This window comes from Zootermopsis nevadensis, unplaced genomic scaffold, assembly GCF_977971745.1.
Source record: "Zootermopsis nevadensis isolate Lab colony 2312 unplaced genomic scaffold, Znev_1.0 Znev_ptg000031l, whole genome shotgun sequence".
Lineage (NCBI taxonomy): Eukaryota > Metazoa > Arthropoda > Insecta > Blattodea > Termopsidae > Zootermopsis > Zootermopsis nevadensis.
This window is the reverse complement of record NW_028259163.1, coordinates 2,992,318-3,011,924: the sequence shown is the minus strand read 5'-3', so window position 1 is coordinate 3,011,924 and position 19,607 is coordinate 2,992,318. Positions and strand designations below refer to the sequence as shown.

Here is a 19,607-nt window from a genome sequence, read left to right as displayed (position 1 = left end):
GGCGCATCACAACTCGACAATTGGCCCAACAGCTTTCAGTCAGCAATGGAAGTGTGATTGCAATTATCCAGGCTCTCGCATATTCGAAGGTGTGCGCAAGATGGGTTCCACGAAGTCTCACAGCAGACCACAGGATTCAAAGGAAAACGATTTCTTCTGAATTGTTGGAGCGTTTTGATGCTGAGGGAGAGGTCTTTCTGTCCCGGATCATTACAGGTGACGAAACCTGGATACACCACTTTGAGCCAGAGACAAAAAGGCAGTCAATGGAGTGGCATCATCCTCAATCACCGAGAAAGAAGAAATTCAAGACAACTCCCTCCGCCGGAAAAGTCATGATGACTGTCTTTTGGGACAGTGATGGGGTCATTCTTGTGGATGTGATGCCAAGAGGTGCGACCATCAATTCAGACGCGTACATCAGGACCCTGAAAACCCTCAAGAAGCGTTTTCGACGAGTTCGGCCTCACAAGCATCCAGCAGAAATTTTGCTCCTGCACGACAATGCACGCCCTCACACAAGTCTGAGAACCCGGGAAGAAATCACCAAATTGGGTTGGACGGTGCTACCCCATCCACCCTACAGTCCAGATCTGGCACCCTCCGACTTCCATCTCTTTGGGCCACTTAAAGATGCTATCCGCGGAACAAGATTTGAAGATGACGAGAGCGTGATTCAAGCAGTGAGGACATGGCTACGTGCACAGGACAAGAGCTGGTACCGGCAAGGCATGCATGCACTTGTTCCACGCTGGCGTAAAACCGTACAAGTTGATGGGGACTATGTGGAAAAATAGTATGTGTAAAGGAAACATTGATTTATATTGTCACTAAATTTGAGCCATCTTGAATAAATATGTTCTGAGGAAAAAAATGTGGGGCATTACTTAATGAGCGACCCTCGTACCTCATGATATTAGACCAAGTGCACCGAAGAGTTGGGCGATTACACTGAAATATCAGATGCGCCTGATCGTTGCGTAAATATTTTGTCAAAATTTTAAAATGAGATTGCCTTTAATTTTCAGTCGCGTTTGAATTACGACTTTATGTGTTCAGATTTAAAGGTTAACTCTAATACTGAAAGGTCACATATACACAGAGTTGCAGTATAAAGCAAGCCAAGCCACAAGAAATCAGAATGCAGAAACAAATGCACAGTCCATCTTCAATCTCGGGATTATTATACAAATAATTCAGAAGAACCACCAAATTCAAATAACTTCCCCCAAAACGTTTATAGGCTGAACTCACACTTAAATTTTGTTTTAAATTGAACAGACCCCTATTAGAAGAGGCAGGTTACTCAACAAGACAGCTTCTGAGGGAAATATGTTTGAATGGTAAAACATTGATAAAATCCCTCAAAATGTAGCAACGTACAGATCCAGTACAGTCCGAAATAATGTAATTTAAACACGTAGTTACAAATATCTAAAACCGCGAAGTTTTGGTTACGACACTCGTGGTTACAGTAAACGGTCAGAAAAGTCATTCTCATTTTTGAACGAGGTTTTAACATTTCAAATTAATTCTGTAGTAACTATGGTCAAAAAGTATATAAAATAAGACACGAAGAATGTACGTAAAGCTTTATACTTGCGAGGAAAAATATTATTCATATGCATGGCTATAAATAATTAAGATGCATTATTTGAATCATAAATCATCACTATATGGTATTACATGGCGGAAAACTTCATTTCACACGAAGGTATAAAATTACAAATAGAATGTTTCTTATTTCCTGACGGGTAACTGAAAGGTAAATACATGGTATAGTCAGCTTTTATAAGCAAAAGGTGAGAAGGAAAAAAAGAGGAGAGCATTATATGTTATCCAGTCTTTCAACACTTTTAAATGCAAAGACCACAAAGGAGTCATAAATTTTGGATTGTGCAGGGAAGTTCTGCGCCTATGATAAACTCCAGAGCAAGATAAGACACGTTCTGAAAAAAAATAGTTACTAAAAGGAGAGAGACAATTTGAATACAAAAAATATTTAGTGTCATTAGACTGTGATTTAAATATACAGATTTAAGTACACACTTTTAAAATTGTGTTTTTAAGTTCGCCTTACAAAAATTATATTAGCATCAACTGGAAAAAAAACTCGGTTTATTTTATGCGATTTGATGTGATAAGTTTGAAACAACAGGTCCTGTCTGACTACGGAAGCCATAATCAATTTTCTATGGACATTTTATGGGGTTATGTTAACTTTTAACATCCATATGACACAGATTACATATGATGAAGCTGGCCACTTAATACAGGGTTTATATCCCCCCTCCCCATGCAATAAAGGTTAAAAAAAATGTCTTGTGTTCCACCCTTAACGACAAAATTAGATGACTTAAATTTGTGAAGCCATTGCACCAATACAACACAAAACCCTTACGAAATTACGGAAAATTATGGCTTGAATGTTTCCATAATTCCTAACCTTGTTCAGCATCAGAAAAAATGAGGAGAGAGAAAAATAAATGGCAATGAACCGAGTAATATTTCCATAGATACTAATTCGAATTTTGTAGGACTACCAGTTTGTTAAAAAATAACTCTTTGAAACTGTATGCTTCATTTATAATAACACTGTACGTATGCAGATGTCGGAGGTTTAAAACAGTTCCCTGCAAATTTTCACTTTGATTTGCCTATAAAAATCTTTCAGTCAGTATTCAAATCAGAGGGAGACGGCCAAATAACCTGACCATCCCTGTAAGGCTGGCTACCATACTGTTCTCGTTAACCATCCTAAAATTAAATATCTGCACCGAAGCAGTGAGGAACAACCCCGGCACTATCACGCCCGGTATACATTCACTACAAGACGACGATGAAAAATTAAATCACAACTACCTTTTGTAAAATAATAAAGCAAAACAAAATATTTTTACTTCGAAAATTACGTTAAATACGAAATGTACAAGGCAATGGATTGTTTGCATTCAGTATAAATACAATAAAGATAAAAAAGTATCAACAATAATAAATATTTTTATTGTATAAACAGCAACACTCCTGAGGCTGGTCATACTGCAGCTCAAGGTCAAATGGCATGCTGCAAGTGTGGTTCAGTTGTAGTCCATTCTGTGCTACGTAAGCATGGTGTAAAGGTGGCTGTTCTACCACAGGTCTGCACCAAGGACAAGCAACATGCTACATAGTATGACAAGGACTCAGCAGTGTTGCCACTGTTGCAAACAAAATATTCCAACATTGCAGATACTTCTTAAATCTCCCTTGTAGAAGAAATGTAATATTTTTTAATTTTTGTAGTGTAAGGTGTTGTAGGATTACAGGCTGTGGAAAGCAATCACAAGAGCTTACGTACCTCCTCATTAAGGTTGCTGACCAAGAGAACGCAGCCTGTCGAGCCCATTGTTCCAGCCAGGCGAATCCCTGCCGCACTGAGGGCTGTGGTTGCTGCTGCACCAGGCATCTGGAAGCCTGCTAGTGGCATCCCTGCCGCAGAAATACAGCGTCAAGCACTCGGAATTAACCGACGATAAACACTTTTTTTATTTTGCCGCTGTTCCATTCCAAGTCTGACACGACATATAATATTTACAGTATGAAGTTCTCGTGGTGACCGAATGCAACGGAAGTTTTCGTGATCAAACAACCATACACAAAATTCTGACGTTCCCATCATTATGGGCAGATATAAGTGACAGAAGGCCGTTATAAAACAAATCTGAATAATTCAGACAATTCTTTCCAAATTCCATGTTAAGTAATATTGTACTTCTTATGATTACACTATATAAGTGTCACTGATTTCTGGACTGGATCTGTGTCCATCCTCAGATGAAAACATGGGACGTACAAAGCCTAGAAATAAATACGAACATTGAACCAGATCAACAACAAGACAGCGAAACTACTCGAGTCAGTCACTGCCACAGGCAGGCTAAGCAACACCGAACTCGGTCATTTGAAGAACAAGTGACCACTCAACACTGCCTAGTCTAGTTCATAGACAATGACAACCTTGCAGAGCACCTATTAAAACCACTCAATCCGCCTGCCTATCCATAGAGATTAAGGAACTCGAGAACATAAATATTATTTCTATAAAATTTGGTGTTGGGAATTAAAAAAAAATCATAAAATAATTGTAATTTTGTAAGACGGTCCTCAAAGTAGCGAGCAGGAAAATGTAAGTCTTCTAGCTATTACACAGTGTAGTCTCGTAGACAACAACCAACATTCCGAAGGAGCTTACTACCTCCATCATCAGGACATTACCATGAAGGCATCTACCAGGCTACACAGTGCAACATCCGAGAAGGCAATTATCTTCAATTTTAATTGTCTACATCTTCCGCCTAAAATATTACGCGAAGGTGTTTAAATTATCATACAAAACACAAGAAGAATTCAGGCTCCCTTGCGCCTAATGATTCGCCACTGCTACACAACTTTTGTCATACTATTAAATCTACAAAGAAAAATCCATTTCCCAAAACCCTCTACTCAATACAACAAGAATATTACGGTGCTATTCGCAAAGACTAAAGTTAAATCTCTGATCAACTAACCAAAGCAATGATCAGAAATTTGTGAACATTCATGTTACAAATATAAGATTCTGATTTTAAACAATGAATGAGCTATAGGCTAGGTTCACTTCCACTGCATATGATCGGACTTCTTGTGGCCGCACATATCTTGTAGTTTGAAACTAAAGTAGCCAATCACCGGTCCACAGCCTCTGTAGGATCAAATTTCATCAGCCAAGTTACAGAGAAATCTTTCAATATCTTAAAATTCGATTGGACCGTATCTTCCACAGCATAGAAGCCAAACACCAGGTCACTAAATGGCTATCTTCTGGGATGTATCACTTGATAGCCTGGTATAAATTTACCAATGTTTCAGAGGTTCTTGCTGCCTCCGTCATCAGTGTGATAAGCAAAGTTGGTAAACTTCTACCACACTGCATGGTGCCACAACCCAGAAGACATCGACCAGACTACACAGCGCAACAACCCCGAAGACAGTAATCTAGATTAATTTTAATGGACTGATTTGAATCTAGCACCAAGTGACGTTCATACAACAGAATATAATTAAAATACCATGCAATAAGCCTCAAATATATTAAAAGTGAAATAAACAATTTATTATAATGAACGCAATTAGAAGCTGAACATCAAAGTAATGTATTTTGTTACGTTTATTATTGGTAAGGTCCCTAGCAACCATACAGCAGTTATTGACTGTTTGTGAATAAAGAAATAAGTCACCAACACCAATAAGATTATTCTTCAGAGGACGCAAACAACAAATAATACGCGTTAGACACAAAAATGAAACCCATACAGGTCAAAGAGAGTTGAATAAAGAAGACATCAACAGAAGAAAGACTTGCGCTTTCCAATACAACAGATGTCACTCAAAATTAATCAAATTCTATGTGTTCTTTTTTAACATTCACATATTACAATTTTGACACATCCCCATAACGACGCTGGCAATGATTTCAATACAGCTGATGCGTGTGACAAAACTGTAATAAATAAATGAAAATCAAGGTAAACTACACAGAACCCAATAAATGCACGTCCATGCATCGAAGAGTATCAGAGCACAGGGCGGCAGAGATTGAAGAGAAGAGAAGAAAAGAGAACAGAAGAGGGTATTATAATGCGTACCTCCCATTCCGCCAACTGCCGAATTTCCGTACGGTGACGTGAGTGGCGAGCCAAGGCCGTGCATCGCAGCGAATGGCGACGCCAGAACTCCTGGGGCACCTGCACGTCCCCATACAACACGTCAACAAGCTAATCACACATCTCCAAACTGAATGATAAATGTGAATAATGTATTGGCACTACCAAATGTAACATGGCTTCTGGCGAACCAGTAACATGGTGGACTAAACTCTGTATGTTTCACCAGAACGCACTAGAGATTATCCCAAGGGATACTTAAACTGTAAATCTAACAAAAGACATTATGCGTGGACTACGCCTGCAATACACCGCTTCCAGAACACTGGCTAAATAAAATTACACACTAATGAACACTCTTACTTTTATAATAAATAATCCGTGGCGTAACAGCTCTCTGAGAGCCAAAGCCTACTTAACAACAACAATTTGCACTATCTTCAAATACACAGGAAATCCACAACAAAATTCAGTATTGTTACATAATTTTCTAGCGTGAAACAATGATGAAGAGAATTTGTGAAAAATAATCATATTTACGAAAACTTGTTTCATAAACTTACTGTAAGTATTATGTAGTATAAGTAAATAAAACTAACTTAAAATTAAACACTTTTCCCTGCAATTTTAGTAACTGAAAAGGATTTAAGATATGAGCAGTCATTAACACAACATTCATCTCTGATACTTTATCAGTTCAGCACAGACATTAAAACTTCTAAAACCAGGGAAGAGGAGTTTATGAAATGTATGTCTGGCGCACGGCGTATCTGACAGATGTCGCAGAACAAGACATTTTAAAATAACTTGCCGGTGCAGCTAACCAACCGACCGACATTAATCCTTCTTGATAGTTTGCTGTCAATCAAGAAACGACCAACCTTTTGATGCGTATCACGTCTATCGTACTGTTGACCAGTCCCTATCCCAAGTCAAATACACTTCACATCATTCAACACCATTTCTTTACCCTCCAGTGAACACCTATAACGTCCAAGTGCTGTTCTTCAATTTGGATATCCCAACTAAAATACTGTACGCATTTCATACTTCACATTCGTACTACATGCTCTACCAATCTCACATTCCTTGATTTAATTAAAAGTTAGGGCATAAAATTAAATCTTGAAGTACCTGACAATAGAAATGTCGATGTCGGCAAATAATTCATAGTTAAGTATCTTAACAATAAATTGTTTTCCACGTGAATAATTTAAAAATTAGAATTTCGTTCTAGTGGTCTGCTCGTGTCTTGCGCTTAAGCCAGAAAACTGAAATATCAATAAGAACTGTACAAAAAAATCTGATGCTACAGCCAAAGACGTCAAGAAAGATTTAATTTCTATTTTAATGCCATCACAAAAAAAAAAAAAAGGCCAGACTGTTTGGTGCTCGGTGTAAATTGTACGCAGTCAAGAACACCATCTGCCCTCAATTGCAAAACAACTGATCTTAACTTATAAGATAGGGGTAGAGTATAAGTAATCAAGTGGGTGGCAGAGTTGTAACACTTCAGCCTCGCATTTGGGAGACCGGATTTCAAAATCTCACAGCTAGCTACAATGAAAGATGCTGGAGCTAGCTACTCATCCTGATCCTGCTGAAACTAATGTCATCATCTGTTGTCATCGTCATCATGAAAAGCAGCGTCAGAAGCAAATGAACCAATCACCCAGGCAGGCATTATTCAAATATTCATGCCACCAATATTGTATTCAAAGGACTTGTCCGCAGTGTCGATAAAATAAATTAACAGAATAATATAATTAAAAATACGTTTTATAAAATTTAAAGTTACTGTACTCCAAACTGTCCTGCAAAGCAGCAGAGAAAAGCACTTGAAGAAAACAAAATATCTGCGATTTCACAAAGAAATTTAACACTGAATATGTACGCAGTCAATATTTTGTTAAGTATAAAGACATTTCATCTAGCGATTCTAAGAAAAAGGAACTTCCAAATACAATGCTCACACAAAATCTTTATGTCAGTTTAATTTATCTTAATGAATCTTTCTTTTAACATTTCAAAATTTAAATTTAGACGCGGTGTTATGTTGCTAATTCTTTGTGACAGAAATTGAATAGAAACAGTGTCTGGTTGTTTTCAATTAAATTATCAAAGATCTTAATGAAGCTGCGCATTAAAGGCAAGTCTATTCACATTTTACAATTAATTTAATTAACGACTTCCCCCATTTTCCAGTTCGGTAACAATGTCCCATTATGGAAAACTAATGTAATTTAAGATTATTTTGCCATTTTTTTTGCTGAATCAACAACAGAGTGAAATTATATATAGAATACTGTACGATATACAATTAATATCAGTGTCGAAGATTACAGTGAAACCCAGGACCTAAATATTTCTGTATTTCTAAATAAAGGCCACTTCAGGCAAGGGAGAAATCTACAGCGCAGAAATTACGTATTTTAATTGTTCTATATACATTAAAACAGAGAAAACAGGCATATAAAAAGATACTATGGCCGGCGGAAGGCTTCGTCTGGAATCTTCCGGAGTTCGGCCGTCGCATTCGACACCTCGCTGGTTGTGCAGCAATTCCTCGCCGAGAAAAGCATTCTCGTCATCACCCAACCAGCATACTCTCCGGATCTCACTCCGAGTGACTTCTGGCTGTTCCCTACTCTGAAAATGGGCCTCAAGGGGACGCGTTTCGCAACCGTCGAGGACATCAAATCGAACTCCGGAAGATTCCAAACGAAGCCTTCCGCCGGTGCAGGATCGATGGAGCAAGTGTGTGTGTGTGCGCAAGGGTCCTACTTTGAAGGTGATTAGGTAAGCGTTGCCATATGTCCTACCATTACCGTGCTATACCACAATTCCGGGAACTCTTCGACTGCCCCTCGTAAATATGCTACATACATCACGCTAAACAAGCATGAATTATTTTACATCTTATATTTCTAGAAACTTGCTAATTCAGAACATGCTTAAAGTAAACGTTGTAGATTTACATTTCACATCTAGTTCCACTCCTCTTCACGAAGCGCAATTTACTTTCAGGAAATTATTAAGTCTGATTTGAGCTTTATGTAAAATAGGGGATATATCGGACCAAGATTAAATTCACTCCACATCTGGAGTGTCAAGAATATTGAAATTCAATTCCAATTGAAATGACGTGGCATGGAAATATGCACTGTGGTATCTCCTACTGCAGCCCTTTCCATACAAACTGATCGAATATTCAATGATAAAAACCTTTTCACACATATTCATTGCATTTCTTCGACCGCCGACAGACAGAACGAAACTAACGACTCTTCGCAGCTTAAGAAATTAATATCTTGCAAATGCGCTCACAGAGGTGTTGTTTCTTTAAGGCTGCACTTCACACTGAGTTATACTGTTCTTTAACGAGTTAGGAATAAATTCACGTAACATAATACTCCTGGCACGTATCTCTATATAGTCCGCACAGTTAAATTTGTGAATCTTAACTTCTGATAGTCTCTTATAAATCGTATAAAACAGGCAGGACAGACAAGCAAGGACCACCAATACGAAGGGGGGGGAAAAAGTCTGATGAATCTAAGGCTATTACAAGTTACAGCACTGAATTTCATTTGATTAGTTATCGCTCCTGACCCATATTCAGGTCTTGCGTTTAAATCTCAGCCTGGAGATTGGCTACCCCGACTGAAATTTCACGGCTTTCCTTGCTAATAGAAGACCCGATTCCTTCCTCATCCTTTCCAATTCATTATTCACTATCATCCTCTCATTCAATACTGTATAGTCCAAGATACTGAAAGCGCTGTAAAATGAATTGTGAACTAAATGTGAAGATGCAGCATAAATTTTCCTTTTGTTTAAAGAAACTGCTAAAGTTTTCAGAAATGCATCAAGCATGAGCGTGCTTCGTTTTTAACCGCTGCGCCCAAAACATTTTTTGCTCTGATGCGTATTTAGGAAATTACACTCAAGACGCACGACATATATAATGTATGTGACTCTTCTTACAAAGCGTCCGTTGCTATCCAATTTTCACGTAAATGTGTTGACAAATTTATTAAAACCCTCTAATATCAAACTTCATGAAAATTGGATCCGCAATTCCTAAGTTGTTGTGTATGGACAGACGGATAAACACACAGACAGACAGGATGAAGCTAATAAAAGTATTTTTGAAACTTTTTGCCGTGAACATGCCAAAAACAAGAAGGAAGGGAAAACAATCTGTAAACAGCATAAGAAACGTAGCATATTTTTAAGACGTGGCGAGTCATTAGATAGACGAGACAAACCCTTGAAATAATCTAAAGGATATGGTAACTGGAATACAAATACATGTTGCAGGGTGAAAGAGATTGTACGAAACAACTGTTATTCAGAAACTGATAAAAATGTAATATAACAAATGCAAGAATGCAAAACCTTCCACAACAAGCTAATTCAGTACTACCACGACAAAGAACGCCGGCGTCGCCTTCGTCGCTCTAAGCACAGCGAAAGACATTTTTGTCACACCAAGATTCGTTCATGCAAGTCAGTCATGTCACGTCGCGTCAGTCAAGTTACCAACAGGAACAGGCTCCAGCCTCTCAAAAAAATTGACGTCAACTGTTTGCTAACTACGCTACCTGGTGGAGCTAATCTTCCGGGTGCAGGACCTGCTTCCTGTGCGAGACCTCTGTGTCGCCCCCCGCCGCCCCCAGCTATCAACAGCTGCGGGATCAACTCACCGGCCCCCAGCCCTGCCAGGGTGGCATCTAGGCCAGGGTCACCCGTGGGCAGATTTGGATTTGTGTAGTCGCGGCTCTTGTCGTTGTTGTACTTCACGTTCAGGCTGGTCAACTTTGAGTACTCGATGCGCAGCGTGCAACACGAATTGTAAATGTTCTGTCCGTCCAGCGACTGAAACAGACATTAAGCAAACATATTAGTTCCTTTAGGCTATACCATTTGACGACAGAGATGAGATCACAGTGGCTGATCTGATGAGAATTCTGAATGGGAAACTGCAAATCTATTCCAGCTCACTCAAAACTAGCGCGCACCTTCCATACAGAAAACAACATTTACTTAAACATTTACACAGTGTAGAAATAAAATGAAAATGTTTCAGTACATGTCATACATCGGCACTTACGTGAAGCTCAAAACAAACTGAAAGGTGCCGTAAAAACTTATATATAACGAATTCTGCTGTATTTTAACAGAAATTCGATTTGACTGTGTATGATATCAGTACGTCGGGACGGAACAGTAAGACACGCGCTTCTCTAAGCAAATGATTATAATATACGCAGTTTTCCATACAAATATTTTGTCCTGTATTCTGTTTCCCTTTGATTGACAGGTGACCATTACAGACTTATGGCGTGAAATATGTATGTCTACCACTGGTTCATTCCTTACGTTCTGTTACGTTCCTTTACAATCGTTTTACGTGTTAGACCCATGTCAAATAAATGCCTATTCAAGTGGAATTATACATTTAAATGCACGGAGATACAAAACACGATATATCTGAACACAAAGCAGTATTGCCAATTAGCTGAATATATTTAACTGGTTACAATGGTGTCATATACAAAAAAGGGTACTTTATTTTTATATAAATTAACAGTGATTATTCGTAACCTATTTGATAAAGTAATATACAAAAGTATATAAGCCCCCTCTCTAATATCAGCAGCTTTCATCATAGCTGAAAAATAAACACATAAAAAGTCAATCTGTATAAATACAAAATATTAAATTAAATTATATCACAAGCACAAATAAAATGTCTTAAAGGCAGTAAAAAATTTTTTTTCACAAAGTCATTTACAGTTAAAATGCATTACACAATAACAAATCTCCCCCCGCCACCGAATCATACGAGTTTTCAAACGTGTAAACGGATTCCACAGACTGTTCTAGCAAAGTTTATGTACAGCAAAACGTATTATCAGTAATTACCAAACAGAAATCAACACGAGTGTAAAACTTCGAAATATGAGAATGACCAATTGTTTGAAAACAAATGCCAAAATTGAAGGTCCACTCTTATGATCAAAATAAATAAAAAAAAAAATTATACACACACACGCAAATTCGTACAAATGGGTAACTTTGAAGCTTTGCTAATTACACATTTTTTTCTCCCCACGATAGCTTTGTCGTTGGCATAATACAAAAAAAAAAAAAAAAACTTGTATATACCAAAAGAGAACACAGTGAGCACAATTTGGTTTGAATTAAACATTCAACTGTAATTATCATCGCCAGCATGCTACTGTTGATTAAATAACAAATGAAAGACAGGGACACAACATGACAACAAAGAACAGGTTTTTTTTAGAGTGCACGGACATATTGATAACCATTGAAAAACTGACGAAAATAGGGTGAAATGCACATTTATTGCCGAGACGTGTTAAATAACTAACTACACAGAACACAGTCTTTCCTGAAAAACCACTAGCTGCTGAGACAGTGAAAAAAAAATGTACTGCCTTTTATAGAACCAAAAGGTTATCGTCATCCCATAACCTATAAATTATAAAGCAGTTCTCGCCACGACCTGTCACTTCATCACTCTTTGGTCCAAATATTCTCCTCCTCACAAACAATCACAACCTGTTTTCTTCTTTTAACAATGCCCATCAGGCTGATAAAAGTGACTGAGATGTAACAATGTTCAAGAAAACACATGATCTTGAGTGCACAAAAATTTAAATTGCATTGTGCTCTAAAGTCAGGCATTGTAGCTGCGTGCGCAAAGGTTGAAGGTCATACTGAACTTACGGTGGCTAAACTACAGCAAACAGAAATACTAAGAAATACGCCATATAATTATTTAGGCGAGTCAAACTCGTACCTCGATAATTAAAACATTCGGAGTTCAATAACTTGAAGCGCTACATTAATTCAGATGCAATTTCAGACACTGGAAATATGTTAAAAATTCAAACAAATATTTCAATCACTTCGAATGTCATGTTTAGACGCGGCACAATTCCAGACAGTCGATTATCGATTTCTCAAAAATTATCAAAATCGATACGTACGTGCAGATCGTAACCAGTAATTAAACGATTACTACTGCTGCGACATCGATAATTTGTAGAGAATTATCGATTCCAATCTACAAGTAAGTTTTCTGGTGGTGGAAAGTAATAACTATCGATTTGTGTCAGTTTTAAACGACTACTGTTGTTACGATGATGGGGCATTTCCCCACCCCCCACCCCAATTTAGTTGAGGTTGAAGGTTAGTACTTAATTGAACATACATCTCCCACGAACCCTTACCCGATACTGCAAAGGAGACGCTCGAATCTTACAGGTATCTAATTCCGATTAACAAACATAATGGCGCGCGGGGGGAGGGGAGGGCACAGAGCTCCTGCTCGTTCTTAGTATCAGCACTAGATGGTGTGACTGGTCAGCTTCACGGCCTCGGGAAGGAACAGAGGTCTGGGTGGTCTCAGAGCCGTTCTAAATGCAGACGATGGAATAGAAACCACTTGCCACTGGCCGTCCAGTCCATAGACAGACAGTAAAACGAGTTAACCCGGCGTAACTCCAATACGCATTTGAAAAACATGGGTATCACGGTATGTTTATTGACTCATAGCTTCGTCTCCCGCCCGTGGTACCACACAAATCATATTATGCATTAAACGTTTGTCACGTGACGTAACAACGTACGACAAAACAGACGCTTAACCGGAAAAAAGAAGATGATACGTTAACTGCAGAGAATTGGCAAACCTGTGCAACTTTTCGTCTGACTCAGGGTGAGAAGACGCTTTCCGCTAAAACGTTCTGAAGGAACTTCACAGCTGTTAAAAATCCGACACTTTTCTTATTTTCTCACGACACACTCTGGCGAATTACTGTTCAATGTGAGCACATTTTTTCTAACCGCGCTGTTGCAAATTCTGCAAATCATCCCACGTTTTATGGAAGAGGCCAGATCATTTCATCTTCGAACATTCTTTTCCTTTGTTCGACGTAACATTTTACAAGACAAAATACGATCACATTATAGGCCTCCTTTTGTGCGCGCATTATCTGATATAGTAAATTGAACCTTTTATTTTCCCCGAAAGACGACTTTGCTTTAGAATACGCCAGAATACGAGGGACTGGAATTGAATGGGGCACATCAGCTTCTGGTATATGCTGATAATATAACTTTATTTGGGCAAAAACATAACTATCATAAAAACAAACAAAAGCCTTGGCCTATTAGACACTGGTACGGAAGCGGATACAGAAGGAACCAATCACAGACGACACTAAGTAGGGGGTCCGTGTCTCGACACAAGACTACAAGACATCACCATCAGCAGCAAAGTTCAAATTTAAAATATCTGGCGACGACGGAAACAAATTAAAAGATGAAATTAAGGGCAGATTAAATTCAATTTTCCCTGTTCTTTGTACGAGTGTAAAACCAGGTCCGCCACTCTAAAGGGGGAAAAAAACACAGTTTGAAGGCGTTTGAGAAAAGGATACTGATATTTGGGCCTAACACATACGTAAAGCGAAGTGCTGAAAAAGATTTCTCGACAAAATGGTATGCGATTTGAACACTTCGCCAAACATTAAGATGATCAAACTAATTAGACGAAAAATCTGAACGGAAAGAGAACATTCGGACGACCTGGGCGTAGATGGATCTTGGATGAACAGGATTGGGGGGGGGGGGGGGGGTGAGTACTGGCTCAGCTAATGGGCTCTTGTGAACACGGTAATACGCGTTCGGGGTTCGATAATAAATACAAGTTCTGTATACACTTTTAAATACCCGATAATTTAAACACGTGACCAAAATCTCATATAAATACACGATGTTTGTTATTCGTTTGAAGTGATTTCTGCTTTTAACATGGAAATAAGATGGCGTATAAACATTTCCAACGTCATTACTTTAATGTTTACACATACGCCACAGAAATGGATTAGCTCATCTCACAGAAGCACGCTCTCGAGGCTGGAATTCATTACAAATTAATTTCGGACGCCGAATGAGATACAAAACTCAAAACAGGAAGAAAAAACACTGGCACAAGTTCCTAAGGACGACAACGAATATCAATTAAGCACGAAACCAGGTTTAACAATTCAAGCGAATGTTCTTGAAATTCGGATTATACTTTTCCTAATTTCCTTATTTCCCATAATCTATTTTCCTCCGCGGCAGTGGTCTGCCGCCCTGATTTAGCGTCACCGCAAACTACAGCGCATTCAAAACGCAATTACAGAGCCATTAACATCCCCGCGTAGCCTAACTGCGGGTTCAGTAATCTGCACGTCTGGGTCAGTGTGACCGAGTTCCTGGATTACGCAATTCAAGTACGTAACTCGTTCGATTCTCGAATGGCATATCGATTATTCTCGATCTTTCAGTGTTTCCCCGAGTTGTATCTCACGCTGTTACTTTATTATACCCTTATGTTGGGCAAGGCCGTGGTCTATGTTTCTCCGTGGCATCCCAACAATTACTCCATTCACACACAGAAGAAGGCAATGGCAAACCACTTCTGGATCATCTGCCAAGAACGTATATGAACAGGTCCCAGTCCGAAAAAAGGATGGAAGGATCCTGTTCATATGGACCTGTCGGCAGACAGAACACTAAATAAAATAAATAAATAAATATGTTGAAGCACATAACTTAAAAAAATTGGGGGGTGGGGGGGGAGAAACAAGAATAGTCTCAAAGTAATTTTCTGGAATATAATTACGCTCCAAACCATAAAAAAATTCTCTGGGAGTCCATCTATCGCTTTTGGTATTTAGGTCAATAATTAGAAAAGTCCACTTTGTAGTGATTTTTTGTTATATTTTTTTAAGACTTTTCATTGATAATAAGTAAGTCGAAAATTTCGAACAGTGTTACATGAGAAACAACACATTATTTTTGTTGAATCTGCAGTAAGAAACACGAAAAAATTTACTGATTCTCCAGTAAACACTTTGAATCTGAAAATGAATATCATAATCGAACAACAAGATTTGAAAAACACAACTGACTCTCATCATGAACACTCAATTTACGAGTGGCGATTCGAAGAGCGTACAGAGAATTAAGATAACACGTCATATGGTCTGGTATATACTGACCGACGTTTCAGATAATATCCTCCGCATTACACAAATGAACGTCCCAGAAAGAGTCATATCTACATAAACGTCGCTGTGAGAACGTTAAATCTTACTTCTCAGAGAATTCTTTGGAAATTCAAATGTAACTTCCTATCCGCACCAAAGTTAAGTCTAGGATTCTGCATCAGAATAAATCGAAGGTATTACTTAACTAGGCGACGAGAAATCCTTATCCCGTACACAAACGACGAAATCTTGAACACATAAACCTGCTTTAAATACACGACCCTGAGCGATGGTGACATTTATATTTTATTTTGCACAAATTCAAAAGAACTGGAGCGTTCAAAATGCAGACGCGGTCAAGTCACGCGTAAGGTAGGAATGGGCTGAAGTCAAGTGAACAGAGAAACACGGGTGGCAATCCTAGTTTTGTCAGTAAATAATACTAGAAGTATGCATATAAACAGCATACATTTCGTAGGTGATTAAATTATCAACCTCAAACCAAATGAAAATCTACAAAAGTGTCTTTCTTAACCTGTAGAATCATTCTGAACAGCTTGGTATGAAAATGGAATTCAATCCAATGGAAAACACACACAAAAAACTGGAATTTATAACTTTTTAGTTAGAGACGTAACTTTCGAATTTATCAGCCCACAGGGAAATATTTCTTATTCCTTCTAGAAGCAGCGTCAAAACTTATGAACCCCTGTAATAACTTCTGATTTCGAGAAAGAGTCTAACTCGAATATTTGGCTGTTAACAAACGTTTCGGCACACATTGCAGTTGCCATTCTCAAGGTGGATATGTGTTGAGGCCAATTCTGTAGGCCTCATTTTTCAGAACTGGCCTCATCGCATACCCACCCTGAAAACGGCAACTTCAATGTGTGCCGAAACGTTGGTAAACACCAAATATCCCACACATCTCTCAAAATAAGTTTCAAAGTTACACACAGAACTCCAGCCGCGAATAACTACGCGTAAGTTTCTGAAACGAAAGATTTCGAACCGTGTTCTCGCTAACAACACAACACAGAACTTCGTAACGTAACCCTCAAGTCCCTCTTTATTTCCTTATATCATAAAACCTGGTTTATAAGGGCCAAAAATTCCACTTCTGCCTGCGGTAAAACATGCGGGCACGTAAATTATAATTTAACTTCCAATTTCTCAAATCGCCACGAAATCTTAGCTCAAATACGTTCTCATACTTCTCTCTGTACCGAGTATTCACGTGTCCCTTCTTTGTATCTGCCACACAATCATCGTATCATCATCCTTCAGACTTCCTCTACAAACTACAAACAAAAGACGAACAACTCAAAATTAAATTTTACGTCTCGCTGCAAAGATTTCGTCCAATTTTCTCCTTTGTGCCGCGCCAAGCTAACTTCTTTTATCTTACAACAACATTGTTCGGTTAATTAACGATATTTAACTTTCTGTAACATTAAAGGACGCAAGAAATTGGGGTTGAAATTTCCTAGCTAGTAAAAAGAACCCTAAGGTTTCCACAAGATATACCAAATAAAAAATATCGTTAATATTTCATCAGCCCTGGGTATTTCTATGGAAATTCCTACGAAATTAAAGCTAACGTCGTTCACTGACGCACTAAAAAAACTGCTTATAATAGAATCTCAAGAGACCATAATGATCTTTTAAGGTTAAGGCAGATTTCCGTGTACTAAAACACTTGGGAGAGTCTACACTCAGATGTTATTTTCGTTCGGCTCGTTACGGCCTGGTTTATGGCAAAGCAGGTATTAACCGGGCAAAAAACATTATGCGCGGTGGTGTTCGCTCCATTGTCACGTGTTCACGGCGCCTATACTGCGTGAATAGCAGACAAATGTTATTGTAAAAACCTCAAATCCTACTTTCCAAACTCTTTTTCATTCGAGACGAATTTTTACTCTGAAATAATTCCGGGCAGCAAAGTAAATGATCCGGGGGGGGGGCCATTGTTCCGATAAAGACAAATTTCCGCCTATTAAATAATCCGTTACAGGTATCGTTTACGTATTAATCCAAAACAATTCATTTGATGAGATTCAATCAAAAGCTCGGGGAATTAATAATTCTGGAAATAATAATTTTTTTTATATAATTTCGCGGATTGTAATAATTATTGGTATGATCCACGTCCAATAACAGAACAGACAGTAAAGAATACGCAATCTTTTCACACCAAAAGAGATTTTGAAATGAGAAGGTTTTTGGAAACCATCCACTGAACTAGCAAGTGGGAAAAGGGTGGTCCCACGAGAAAAAATACTGCATTCCAGAAGCCCTGAGCAAGCTTACGGCCAGACCGCAGAGACATTTGTATATTAAATACAAACATGATAAGTCAGAGATGAATCTTTATATCGAGTTATGGTCACTACTTTGCGATATAGCACGAAACATGTGACCAAAACACTGGAAATTAATGATCTCGTGCACTTTACGCGAAGACAGACGTTGGACAAAAAATAAATTTCTGGGTGTGGGGGGGGGCCACACATTTTATTCTACTGGCGGCAGTCACAGGATGGGGTGATGAAAAAAGGGGATATAATTGAATTAAAAGCACATCAACCTCAATTGTAAAATCAATAGTGAGTCTGTAAGGTGAATAAGCGACCATAATTACAAGCGCAAATTCACTAAGCAAAAACACGGAGCGTCTGGCCTGCCCTCAAAGGTTGCATTATGAACTAACAATATGATCCATCTTTATGGGGAAGCGTCTGGTTTCCATGGTTACCTGGCTGAGATACCTTAAACCCTTCAACGCGAACTGTGTCGGTTTATAAAAATTTCACAGCCTTCTTTATGCAGTCATCTTAAACAAATACGATGTCAGCGTGTTTTCCCTTGTACGAAAATGTTTGTGTTTCGTTACGAGTCGTCAGACTCAATAGGGGTATGAAGGCTACAAGATGGATGTCTCAGTTTAATTAACACTTAAAGGCCCAACGATAACTACGATCACACCTTCTTTGACAATCAATAACTCTTCATTTTGTCTTTATCAGTTTTATATAATTCTCGCTGTAAAACAAGGATTAATTCCGTAAACAGACGATGTTTGTAATGGTTACGCGTTGTGTTTTCTTTTCGGTACGGACCGAAATCTTAAATATTATATACGCAAGCTTCAAAGTTTTAGGCCAACTCGACCAAGGTTTTCCGTGGTTTTCCTCGGTACTAGAGCAAATGCTGAGTTGGTACCCAAATTCCACGTTGCTCTGCATGCCTCCCATGCAGCCCTCTCAGAGTAATATCAAAATTCCGCTCTATAGTAGCCCCCCCCCCAAAATTAACGTAAATTATTCCTAACGCCACCCCCAAGGCCAATATCAAAATTCAAAATTAACGCAAAGACCCGAACCAACTCCCCCCCTACCCTATTTCTTACCCCATCCTGTCTCCTAAATCCCTTGTCCTCACTAAACTTATTCATACCAGAAGGACGAGCGGGCACTGCCTGGGAACCTTCGTAGCCCACAACCAACTTTATACCCCTCCCCCATTTATTACAGTAGTGCCTATCGCTACTCCCCCCACTTTCTCTCTTCTCTCTCTCTCTCTTCAAAGTTTTAAGGACCATGCACCGTGTAGTCTGATAGAAGTTTACCAATGTTTCGTACGTCCTTGCTGCCTCTAACATCGGGGTAGCGAATGACGGGGAAAAAATATTAACTCCAAGAATAGTCTACCATGTCAGAGATGAAGACCCTAATTTAAGATTGAGGTTAGGGAGACTACACAGCGCGTGGAATGGTGATAGATGAATGGAGGAATGATGACCTGAGAATCACGCAACGAGTCAACGAGGTTTGAACCCATGTCTCTGAAG

At 38.7% G+C, this 19,607-nt stretch overlaps 1 protein-coding gene across 12 annotated transcripts in view; it reads right to left on the bottom strand.

Annotated features, from left to right (window-relative positions):
• The window catches only part of heph (polypyrimidine tract-binding protein 1 heph), a 543,355-nt gene that overhangs the window by 18,004 nt on the left and 505,744 nt on the right, over nucleotides 1-19,607 (bottom strand). For 10 of the 12 annotated variants that reach the window (XM_087359360.1, XM_022061198.2, XM_087359361.1 and 7 more), the window contains 3 exons: nucleotides 10,289-10,562; nucleotides 5,664-5,762; nucleotides 3,338-3,468 (listed from right to left, as the gene is read on the bottom strand). In XM_087359360.1, coding sequence (XP_087215486.1) covers nucleotides 3,338-3,468; nucleotides 5,664-5,762; nucleotides 10,289-10,562 — 504 coding nt within the window. The remainder of the gene's footprint in view (nucleotides 1-3,337; nucleotides 3,469-5,663; nucleotides 5,763-10,288; nucleotides 10,563-19,607) is intronic. The other 2 variants (XM_022061196.2, XM_022061195.2) reach the window with 2 other exon arrangements.